A 12064-nucleotide genomic window follows, 5' to 3' on the forward strand; every position below is an offset into this window, starting at 1 on the left:
TGGTTTAAGCTATTCTCCACATGAAATGAATACTTTCATTTAAGCAACATATGTCTTAATACGTCTGATTCCATTTTAGGAAGAATATTTCTGGTTTTAACATCTTGCTGAGAAGGCTGGGAAAAGCAGTGAAAGATCAATTCTTTAGACTTTTCAGACCAGCCCTGCATTCCCTTATGAAACAAAAATATATTGCAGTATATTGGAAAATATCATGTAATATATTAGGCATATATTCTTACATATATTTATTTTTTCCAATATATTGCAATATATTGAAAGCGGCAATCATTTGTATATTTTGCAATATATTATACGTGTCATCAATATATTATTAAATGTATTAAAATATATAAAATATTATAAATAAAAAGGGAAAATAATATATTACAATATATCACAATATATTTTAAGAAATATATTGGTAAATATATTTTCCTTTCGGAAGGGTTAGCGCAGTCGAGCAACAACGCATTGAGAAAAAGAAAAACATTTAGCTTTTGTCTGAATGAATGAATGAATGAATGAATGAAATATTTATATAGTGCTTTACTGTGTATTGCTGTACACCCAAAACAATTATATTATGCAATCTCTCCTCAACCACCACCAGTGTGCAGCATCCACCCGGATGACGTGACGGCAGCCACAGTACAATGGTACACAAACCAGCTATAGGTGGAGAAGAGAGAGAAACAGAGCCAGTTCAACTGAAGCTATCCATGATTATCCAATTAAGAAAGAGTGGATGAGGGGAAAGGATATATGCGTTTGTGTGCTTCCGTGCTTAGCTGTACAGATGGTCTGAATATTAATGTAGTAGTAGTGGCGGTGGGGGAGAATAAACCCAGCCTTCATTGACCTATTTGGATCTCATAGTCCCCATCTTTGGCCTAAGAAAGAGAAAAGATAAAGAAGAATGGCTTTGGGGCTGAATTTCCTCTGAGAAGCACCACCCCTGTGCAGGGAGCAAAAGATAAAATAGAATAAGGTATTTTCATATGGTTTAAAATAAAGGCCTTTATTCTATGCATGTCACTGAATTAACTATTCTGAGGCCTTTCTTATTGTAATTTCATCTTGAGTTAAATGATCTCATCTAGTGCCAAATGTTAGGTTATTAACTATATTTCAAAATGAGTGTGCTAAGTGTGTCTTTTTAAATGGCCATATATGTTCATTTTCATAATTTCTCTAACATTTTGATATGCCGTTGCAGGTCTGGAAGACATGCATAGTTACAACCGAGCTCGCTGTCTCCACAGGGATTTGATTGAATCAGCAAAATATCTTTTGGATTTGAAATGAACATGGCAAATCAACCTCATTTTACTGCATTTCTTCATGTGTGCATCCACAGTGCATTTCCACATGACTGTAGTTCATGCTTTGAGCATGAAAGGAAAGAAAAATCACTTTGCAAGCACATTTCAGTGTTGAATGTTAATAGAGTGAGTGAATAGCAATGACTGATTTTGTTGTTGTTGTTGTTTTTTTTTTTTTTTTTTTTTTTTTTTTTAAGAAAAACAAACTAATGATAACTACAGCAGGCCTTCAGTAGATTATAGCCTGATCTAACAAGTCAACATTCCTATGTATTCCATGACCCCATTTGTATGTTATCTGCTTTCTCCTCATTGATGGTTAGGTTTGGGGATGGACCTTCTCGCTTACTATTTTTGTAAAATTAACCCTATTTATTTCCTAAATCATGTAACAGCTCTTATTCTAAATGATTTATCCATATACATTTCATTTTTAAAAACGTTTTACTTTACAAAACTTTCTCATTTCACATTTTGGAAGGAAAGATCTGTTTCAACTTCTACTAGATTGCAAATTAAAGCTCAGACTGGTGGAATGAGAAATACAATTTCAGAAAATGAGACTGACCAATGAGAATCAAGTTTTTCAGAGAGCTGTGTATGTCATTTAATAAAATAGCTCAGATAGAAGAGAGAGGGTTGAGGTGAACAGAAACCCTGACTGAACTCTCTGCTTAACCGGAAGCAGAGCATCTGTGAGCCAGCTGTCCGCGATAAGGAAACCTCACAGAGAAAAACATGGAAGTGAAGTAGTGCCAGCAGATCTCACGATTATTTTCATTTTCATCCACCCTGTGTTGTATCTGGCAGACTTGGTTGGGAGATACGAGAACAAAAAGAGGTTTGAAGCATCTGAGAATCACATCATGTAAAACACACTGTCCTGCCCATGCATGCTGATTATGTCTTCTCACTCTTTGAAGGTCATTTCGGAATTATACAGTACAGGATGCCCATGGGATTTGCTTTTTAGTCTTGCAAGAAGTGCTGATCTGTTATCAGAGAGAGAAAAAAACAGAAGGGAGAAGAAAAAATGACAAGCAGAGGGAGAGAGAAAGAGGCTTGCCTTTGCTGTATCTGTGACTTGCAGGGGTTAATGCGTCTCTACTGCGTTCTGACACACGGCTGCCTCATTTTCTCTTGCGCATTATCTCCTGTCTTCAGAGACGACAAAGCTACTAAGCTTCTCTGACAGGCAGCAAAGTTAAGGCCTTTATTTTCTTTCATTGTGAAAAACAAGACCACAGAGGCGTGTGGAAATGGAAATCTGCAAATGTGAATGAGGAGCTCAGTTGTGTTTTTTTTTCTATTTGTATTATTATTATTTTTTTTACCATTTTAATGTTTATGAGGAAATATTGTTCATACTTGAATTTTTTAAATTATTTAATTTATGTTAAATCAATAAATATTGTTGTGGGTGTGGGTGTGTGTGTGTGTGTGTGTGTGTGTGTGTAAATGTCAATGTTTATATATAGTTCATATAAATAATTTTATTATTTCAGAAATTAAATAAAATATCAAATTCTTAATTATTATTTATTTTATATACATATTTTTAATTTTATTTAGAAATGTATGTACATATGTTTAGTATATAAAATAAATAAATTAATTTTGATTTTATTATTTGTTTTTTTATTTACTTACATTTTCTACTTATACTAAAAATTAGAATTATATATTTATAATTATATACAGCATTATATTTTGTTCATATAAAAATATACACTTTATTACAATTGAATTAAAGATATTAAACTGTTTAATGATTATTTACATATTTATTTGTGATATAGAGTATTTTATTGTAAAAAACGAATTTGTATTTATATATATTTTTAAGAAATTAAATAAATGCATTTTTTTTTAATTAAATAAAAGTTCACAATTGATAATTATTAGTTATGTATTAATAATTTAATTTAATTGTAATTGAATACATTCTAACACAATTTAGTTCACTAAATATTTGCAACAGAACTAAAAATGTATGCAAGGTATTTGTGTTAAATATTACTTATGCCAGTCTAAACAGATTGTACCAATGACATAATCTCTTTTTCAGAGATAATGTATTAAATTAGTGGTCTCAATTTAAGAATTGTCTAACTGTTCAATCAGGCCTTTTATTTTCCTCTGCACCTCCCATTCCACTCTGTTATTCATGGTGTTACTCTTTACCCGTCCCTGCACATTATTTCTTTCTTTGTTTTTTTGACTGATTACTGCTCCTCCTTTCTATATAAATCACTATACATATTTCCTCCCAAGTAGGCGCGGATTCCAAACCATAAATGCCATCAAAAAATACCCCAACCCCCAATCCTCCTCTGACTCAGCTCGTCCCTTGGAGTAACCAGCAAAAATGAACGAGGCAACAGAAGAGTGACGACACTGGTACAATTACACATACCCAGGAAAAATGTCATGAATTTGAAATGTTGCTGGGCCTCTCTAAAACACAAGGGATATGAGGAGCTATTGTTTATGTAAAAAAGAGAGAAAGTACTTCTGCATATTAGAGAGCAGATGTGAAAACACCCACATGCATATTCAAACATTTTATAGACGTGGAAATCAGCTGCTGTTTCATAGAGAGAATGGCTTGATGCATTTATGATGCAGCCTGTGCAAATAAATACTTTTTTTTTCTTTTTGAAAATATTATTAATATTATTTACTATACAAATGGTATTGGTAATAATATTAATATAATTAATTATACAAATTATGCTGAAATCCTAATATTTGTAAGTCATAAAATGATTTGATTTTAAAGAAATAATAATAAATATATGTATGTTATAGAAATAAATAAATTTATTAATTCTCTTTCTTATTGCTTTTGTTTCTGCAGCGAATAAATCTATTTAGACATGAATGGCAAAAAAATTAGTAGTAGGCTACAGAAACGGTCAGAGATGGCGGCAGCGGATCAATGCGTGAAATTACAGCATTTGCCCTTTTCCCTATATTAAGCTGCCCTATGTCCGAGAGAGACCCTTTTGCTGATCAAAAGCCCCTCTCTCCCCCACAGGCCCCTGAGGGGCCATGCCATAAACCTACAACAGCATTTCTCATTCAAGCCATCTGCACTGAGAAAAACCTCATGAGGCCCACATCAATCATTGATCTACTTTAGTGACTGTAATTCCAATGAATCCATCCATGGATGAGTTTAAATCAGCGCAATAACATTTGCCATCTGTCAATTGCAGGTTTGTTCAAATTCATCTGTATTATCCATCTCGACACACCTTGAGTCCAGAAGGTTTGTGCCTTCTGTTGTGCAGTAACTATTTCTGCATCATTACATTCTGCTGCGAAGGGATTTATATGAGATAGAGCAGGCAAGGTGGTGTTTGCAAACTTTTCCATTCCCCCTTCAGCACCAGAAGTCCTTGTACCAGACTAAAGCACACTTGACATTGCACATACACTTTTAACAAGCTCCCAACCTATCATGCATTCACGATGGGGTGCCGTCAATAGATTTACCAGTGAATTTTTAAAGACATTCCTCAAAAATGCAAGGAAATTCAATTAATCATTGATCCATCCTTCTCGGTGCAAACTGACGGCTCTAATTTCGGTTCTGGGTTTGTCCGCAGGCTAAATATTATGAATATGGGGATGTGTAAGATAGGAACAGCCAGACTATCTGGGCTCATTGTCACTTGATTTCTTTCTCTGAATGCCTTGATTTTCAGTCAAAGATTTAAGTTCTTAAACAGTGTTTCATAATACATCAATTGTTTGCATTTTTTCTTGTTTCTGTGTTCCAGTTTCGTGCAAGAATCAGTCTCAAGATCAAACGGAACCATGATGCAATGCCTTTACAGAGCCATAAGACAATGACAGAAAGATAAGGCACTGTGTCAATACAAATGGGTCCATAATGAAACAGAGCTCTCAGTCCAAGGAAGCCAGTGTGATGCCAGTTAGTCACAAAACTGAACCTTCAGCAGTCTCTGTGATGTTGCGTTGACCCAATCTCATGACCCAGTCGAGCCAATTTAATTCTGTACTTCAGCCAAAGAGGCGATGCAGTTCACTTTTGTAAGAGTAGCTGGGATCCCAGAATCTGGGTATATGGAAAAGGCAGAGAGACTAATGATTTTAGACACCTCATTTACCACCAGTATGATAAAGAAGAAAAGTTGTGTCCACGATCTTTAACTGTGAACAAGTATAATGCAACCTATCATGGGGAAAATTTTTTATGATGACCTGCAGGGAATGTTGTCACAATGAGAACCTGCATTAAATAGCCTATTGCAGGCTATTCATGTTAAAAAGTACAAAAACAGAAACACAATAGGTTTTTTTTTTTTAATGGAAGGGCTTGCAAATCTCTCAGACCATTTCAGACTTGTAAATGATAAATTATGCATAATTACACCATATAAAACACAATTACAATATTCGCTGACCTGATATTTATTATCCCCCCACCTCCAATTTATGTATTATTTATTAGACATTTTTTTTTTTTTTTATGACAATGAATTCTCTTAATGTGTTTCTGTAAATAAGATGCCTTGTATTGCCATGTTCCTCTTAAGTCAATTTTAACAGTCGCTCCATAATTGCTCATTAAATGTTGTGAAATATTATTTGGACCGTATACATTTAATATTAAACCACAGCTTCTATTTTAAAGGAACAATTCACCCAAAAATTATCCATTCAAGATCTAGATGAGTTTCTTTTTTCATTGGATTTGGGGAAATTCAGCATTACAAAATGAAAAATCTTTGTTTTTGTAAAAACAACAACAACAACAAAATATTCATTAAGGCATTTTAACTTTAAATCCATAATAGTGCTTCCTCCAGTGAAAAAGTTTAATGTTATTCTCTCACATGTTTTGTGAGAACTGTTTTGCACTGTTTTTGCTTGTAAACTGTACTTGATCTGTGCATTTTTTCTCCTGATTTAAATAAGGCAAGTTTTTTCAATGGAAAAAGCAGCTTTTCGTTTCACAAGACAATTATTTAAAGCCTGGAATCATGTGGTTTGTGGAACATTGTGATGTTTTAATCAGATGCTCATTCTGACGGCACCCATTCACTGCAGAGGATCCATTGTTGAGCAAGTGATGAAATGGTACATTTCTCCAAATCTGTTCTGATTAAGAAACAAACTCATCTTTGATGGGTTAAGGGTGAGTAAACTATTGCAGAGAGAACTATTTCTTTATAGTATAAAAGATTGTCAAAAATGTAAATATTGAGACTTCTCTATGGAGAGAAAAGAAGTTAAAGTTAAGATTTCTTGCACAGGCTCCGTTTTGAATTTCAATGGGGCTGCATAGATTCAGGACCCTGGACAGAGACAATGTGGTCGACGCCACTCTCCAGAACGTCTGTTCACGCACAGTGAATGCCATGGTTGGTTAAAGCTGCCTAATTGATTTGCCCATCCAAACATCTGAGGGAGGACAAACAGCAGCAAGTGACATTAAAGAGTCACTTTTGAAAGTATTTCCTCATTCAAAGTCATCATAGAGCTTATTTGAGAGAATACAATCAGAGTCTCTCAGAGACTTAGTCTTGAAGTTCCTCTCATAAAAAATGGTTACATGCTTCATAACCATATTCGCCTATAAAAAGTTTTCAAATTGATCTAAATGGCTCTTTGAACATTCATTATATTTTAGTTATAGGTTCTTGGGACCAACTTCCTGGCTTCTAGGTTCTCTAAAGCACAAGTGAAAAAAACTGTAACAAGTCATTTCTGGTTCAAAGATTTTTGGTTGTTGATAACAGTAACGATACATTTGTACAAAATCAAATATCACTAACCCTCTGCTCATTTTTCACAGACAGCGCTCCTTAAAGACTAGAGGTTTTACTGAAGCAGTAAGACTGATATAGAAAATGAGGAAATGGAGATTGTGATGAACAGTATGATTTATGATTCATGGGACTGAAGAGAATAGGGAGTTGAAGACCAGAAAATGAAAAGTCACTGGTCATTCATTAAATGTCGACAAAATGTGTTAAATGTCATTTCATCTATTTCAAAGACTCATGTCTGCCATTCGCTTTTTTTGTTCTGTAACATTTAGTTTGTCTAAATTTAGCATATTTGAGCTGTGTGTCTCAAACTTTGATATAATATCTAACAGAAATACATGGGAAAAAGTGTCACAATTCTCCCTCAGCCTTGATTTGTGGATGTTATATCAAAATTTAACAAGAGAACCTACTGATTCAGATCACTTATTTTCTGACATGGTACATCCATCAACATGATCACAAATTAAATACACAAACGTGAAATTATACTTTCTTAACCCCAAACAGCTTTTTGTTCCATACAATTTTACCATTTTTACAACTACTTTCACCTCATAAAGGTCTAGATAATAATTAAGATCATTTATAATTGGTTTAACTGATGGAATTTCGGTTTAAATTGGTTTAACCTATTAATATTATTAGTCTACGTGTATAAATAGTTAGGCTACGTGTGTCACAGTCATTTGTGTATTTCAAGGCAGAATAACGCGCATGCAGTACACAGCATACAAAATTACTGGACAGCACATATCTGACAGCAAAAACACCATGTGTCATTCAACCGTGTTCTGTAGTCTAACAAGTCTAACTTAGCTTTTGTTTCATCGGGACAGTCCAACCGAAAGGGTGGTCGAGTAATAACCGAGCTTCCGCTCAGTTTAGAGTCGCCTATGCTGTCTCAGAATACGGCACTAACAGAAAATGAACACACGAACCCCGGCGACAATGAGTGTGTGTGTGTGATATAGAGAAGGCGCATGTGTGATGAGTGTGTGTGTACATGTAGACACTGCCCACCGCTGTCGCGCTCCCCCCATCTTGCATGTGGACTGTCTACCACCGGCCGGAGACGCACCAGGGTTCGTGCCACTGCAGGGGGGAAAAACCCCGGCAAGAATGGATTTCTAGCAACGTTTCTCTTTTCTGTCCTTTACCCGACTGACGTCATCCTCAATGTCTCTCACAAATTTTAACTAACAAAATGAGGATTTCTTGTAATCAGCTTTTATTGCTTTTCTCTTGCGTTTGGGGACTTACTATGGGTGCTTTTCCTAGCAGCGTTCAAATCGGTAAGTACGGCGGTTCATCTCAAAGACACGAGCTTAAGTGCGTTAAACTGTGCAAATAAATGACAAAAATAAGACCATCTGCATTAGGGTCAGCAGTGAATGTCAGTGCTTAAAAATGCGGTTGGAAATAGGTTTTGTTGTATGACAGAAAATGGTTATTTTAAAGGGAAATCATTTTTTGGATACTTTTTGTTTGTTTGTTAGCTGTCAACCAGATTATTGTGCCACGTTCTGGTTATGGCACCACTGCAGTGCTCTCCGTGCAACGGGATGTGAAGGTGGATCATCCTGAACAAGGGCACACACGCAGTGAAAGTTTATAGATTTTTAAATAAATGCTTGGTAAAATTATAGTAATATGGATATATAATGACAAAGGGATTTGAATATCAGTTCACCACCTCGTCAATGAAAGAGGTTTAATTTATTCCAGTACTGCATCAAGCCCTGCCAGAAGCCCTGAGACTCCTCGTGCCTGTGAAATTCCTAATCTCTCTCATTTTTTTGACCAAGAATATGAAAAGTGTACTGATATCTGAGAAAAAGAACGTCACAATTACATTGTAAAAATACGTCAAATTTAAAGCCGAAACACCGGCAGCCGTGATTGTTAGAAGTCAATGTGATGACGTTTCGGACGTCAAGGGAGCTGTTTTTGTTGCCTTTTTACATTTTGTGTGTATAGGCTTTATCATTGACTAATCATTTAAACAATTTAATTAACACTGAGTACCTTTGACAGAAAATAGCCATTTAGTAGGCTTTTTTTATTTCTTTTAATCAACGAAAATATTTCACAAAGTGGCCAAAGTGTCAAGCTTTTCGTTTCACCAAACAACGTACAGACTAAAAGCCAGAGTGGAACTGGAATGGATTAATAATAGTTCCTTGCCCAAGGTATTCTTTAATCACTCGGCTCTAAATCCACTCCGGGTTTTCAATTTCACGATCCTCGCCCACCTTTCCATGGCAATTGCTAAAAAACGTGTATAAACCATAGACTGTATGAAAACAGAACAGCAGGCCTATTACTTGAACACATAAGCTATTTTCTTTTTCGTATTCCACATCCTGTCCAATGTTCTCCTTCATACTATAAATGTTTAAAAATATTACACATTATACAAAAGTTTACAATATAAACAATAATAAATGCATTATAAAAACAGTTCAGAGTTAAAAAGCAGGACAGTTCTGCATATACTCTCTGAACCTTCAATGTTCTAAACGTTTTCCTGTAAATAAAAGGACTGTTTAAATCCAATTACATGTTATCATCCCATCAGAGTTTACATACTGTTCTCAAAAAAATAAATAAAAATAAAAATAATAAAAATACCTGATTTACATATAGGATTTCAGTTAAATTGGTTTTTGCACATGTTCATGTTTTCGCGCTCTATCGCAGATAGGCCAGAGATTTAAATGAATGTTGTTGTTCCCAGGAAAAGCGAAAAACAAAACAAAAAGTGCTTTATTTTCTTACATCTACAGAGAAAAATATAACCAGAAAAGGCAAGTCATGCACTGGGCTAAACAACTCTTAAAGGATTGTTCACCTTCAGTTGTTAATCCCAACTGACTTGTATTTTTATACTATGGAAGTCAGTGGGGACCAGCAACTGAAGGTGAACTGTCCCTTTAAGCATCTGCCTAAGCATCTGCCACATAAACCTGTGTTAATGAGCCTCTTGGAATCATTTAATATGCTCTTCGTGCTTTGGCTATCTTAGGTCTTGTGCTTTCACTCAGCAGTTCTCTTGGCCTCCCTGTGACTTCTCCCACTGGTTATTTTCAAACACATTTTCCCATTAATATGTATTTTTGTAAAGTCTCTGCACTGAGGGAGCATGACAAGCAAATATGAACTTCAGAAATGAAATTTGGTGATTATTTTCTTTATCAATTAATCATTGAGGCATTGAATTGTATCAATGCTTGTAAGTAAAATTACATGTTTTTCTTAGTGAATGCAGTATGGATTTTCACCATAAATGATAGCAATTATTACTTTTTCAGCCATAAAACAAAAACAAAACATATGTACACATACATTATTATGTAATATATTAAAATATGATTCAATAAAATATAATCCAAAATCAGATTTGTTTTCACCTTCTATGGTATGGCTAATGAATCATATGGTAAGGCTATCCAATTAATAGGTTATTGTTTTTGCTTTTTCTGAATAACAAACATTTTTATAGTACATATTATTTATCTTCCAGAGAGATGTCATATGTGCATAATGGGGTTATTCACATGTGAAAGCTCACTAGAGTGTGCAAGTGTGCACTTGACTCATCAGATGTGGCATGTTACTTGAATTTCATAATCCTTGAACCTCTTGTGTTTTTGTTCTTCTTAATCAAATAGCCAGTATCCTATATGACGTCTTTGGTGCAATGTGTTATTTTCCCCCTCTCATTCAATTCTCCTCTTTTCTTGTTTCTTTCTTGCTACACACTGTCTCTCTCTCTCTCTCTCTCTCCTGCAGGCGGGCTGTTCATCAGGAACACAGATCAGGAGTACACTGCCTTTCGGTTGGCCATTTTTCTTCATAACACAAGCCCTAATGCATCCGAGGCCCCCTTTAACCTGATACCCCATGTGGACAACATTGAGACCGCCAACAGCTTCGCCGTGACCAATGCCTGTGAGTTCAGCCTGAAGCTGCATACCGGATATTTACATTAATGCCTTTTATACACAGAAATAGAGAAAGGACAGTAGGTGGTATTATTAATGGACCTAAAGTTGTTTTGGATTAAGTCCCATTTCCGCAAACAATTTAAGCTAATGATAATCACACCTGCCACGTGAACTAAACACAGAAGCAGTAAAGGCCATTCATACAGTGTGATAGGGATTGCCTGGCCCCTATCCAGTCAGCACTGGTGTCTCTTTGTGAAATCTGTCCTCCGGCTCTCAACTGGCACAAATACAGGCTAAGTACATGTAGTGTACGGTATATTTGTTTATGCACCCTCCCCCCAGTGCCCTGAGCCGGGTGTTCTCACTGTGTGTTCATGTGTGTGAATGTTTGAATGCATTTGCATCTGATCTGCTGACATATGTGCTGGCATTGCATAAATTGTGTTTGTGTGTCTGTGTTCATATTTTGCAGTAATACGGTCTAGGGCTGCCATAGTTTGTTTGTAACCCCCTTCTGGTATTTCTGCTGTGTGGTATCATGTTTAGGCCTGTGGGGCTGAATGCTGGTTGTGCATCAAGCCATATCCATGAAGATGTCACTGAGGTGCAGCATATTTTCTGAACATCTTTTTGCAATATCCCACCATGAATAGTGGTTTTTGACATAGGGTCAGAGGGTAATTGTGAAGATCAGCCACGGTTGTGCCTGGACTTCTGTTTTTTCCTACTTGTTCAATTGCTATTTTCTTCAAGTAATGTTCCGTGCTCAGCTCTAGCCACAGCATACAATGTTCCTTATTGTCTTGTTATCTACAGAGGAGCTGTGCTTCCGAGACTATTGTGTTTTGTGGAAAGTTTGAAATTATGCTGCGCAACAAGAAATCTATTTCTTTAACTTCTAGCACAGACGACATCATAAACCCCATGCAATCAAAATTGGAGTTTTGTAGCCATTCTGTTACTTTTAAAGCTGTCTAGTGTA

At 35.6% G+C, this 12064-nt stretch overlaps 1 protein-coding gene across 5 annotated transcripts in view; it reads left to right on the plus strand.

Moving 5' to 3' along the window:
• Nucleotides 1-8072: 8072 nt before the first annotated feature.
• The window catches only part of LOC127941956 (glutamate receptor 4), an 82970-nt gene continuing 78978 nt past the window's right edge, over nt 8073-12064 (plus strand). For 2 of the 5 annotated variants that reach the window (XM_052537439.1, XM_052537440.1), the window contains exons 1-2: nt 8073-8424; nt 10925-11083. In XM_052537439.1, the coding sequence (XP_052393399.1) occupies nt 8337-8424; nt 10925-11083 (247 nt within the window). In that variant the 5' untranslated portion in view covers nt 8073-8336. The remainder of the gene's footprint in view (nt 8425-10924; nt 11084-12064) is intronic. The other 3 variants (XR_008149236.1, XM_052537442.1, XM_052537438.1) reach the window with 2 other exon arrangements.

Source organism: Carassius gibelio, chromosome A21 (genome assembly GCF_023724105.1).
Source record: "Carassius gibelio isolate Cgi1373 ecotype wild population from Czech Republic chromosome A21, carGib1.2-hapl.c, whole genome shotgun sequence".
NCBI lineage: Eukaryota > Metazoa > Chordata > Actinopteri > Cypriniformes > Cyprinidae > Carassius > Carassius gibelio.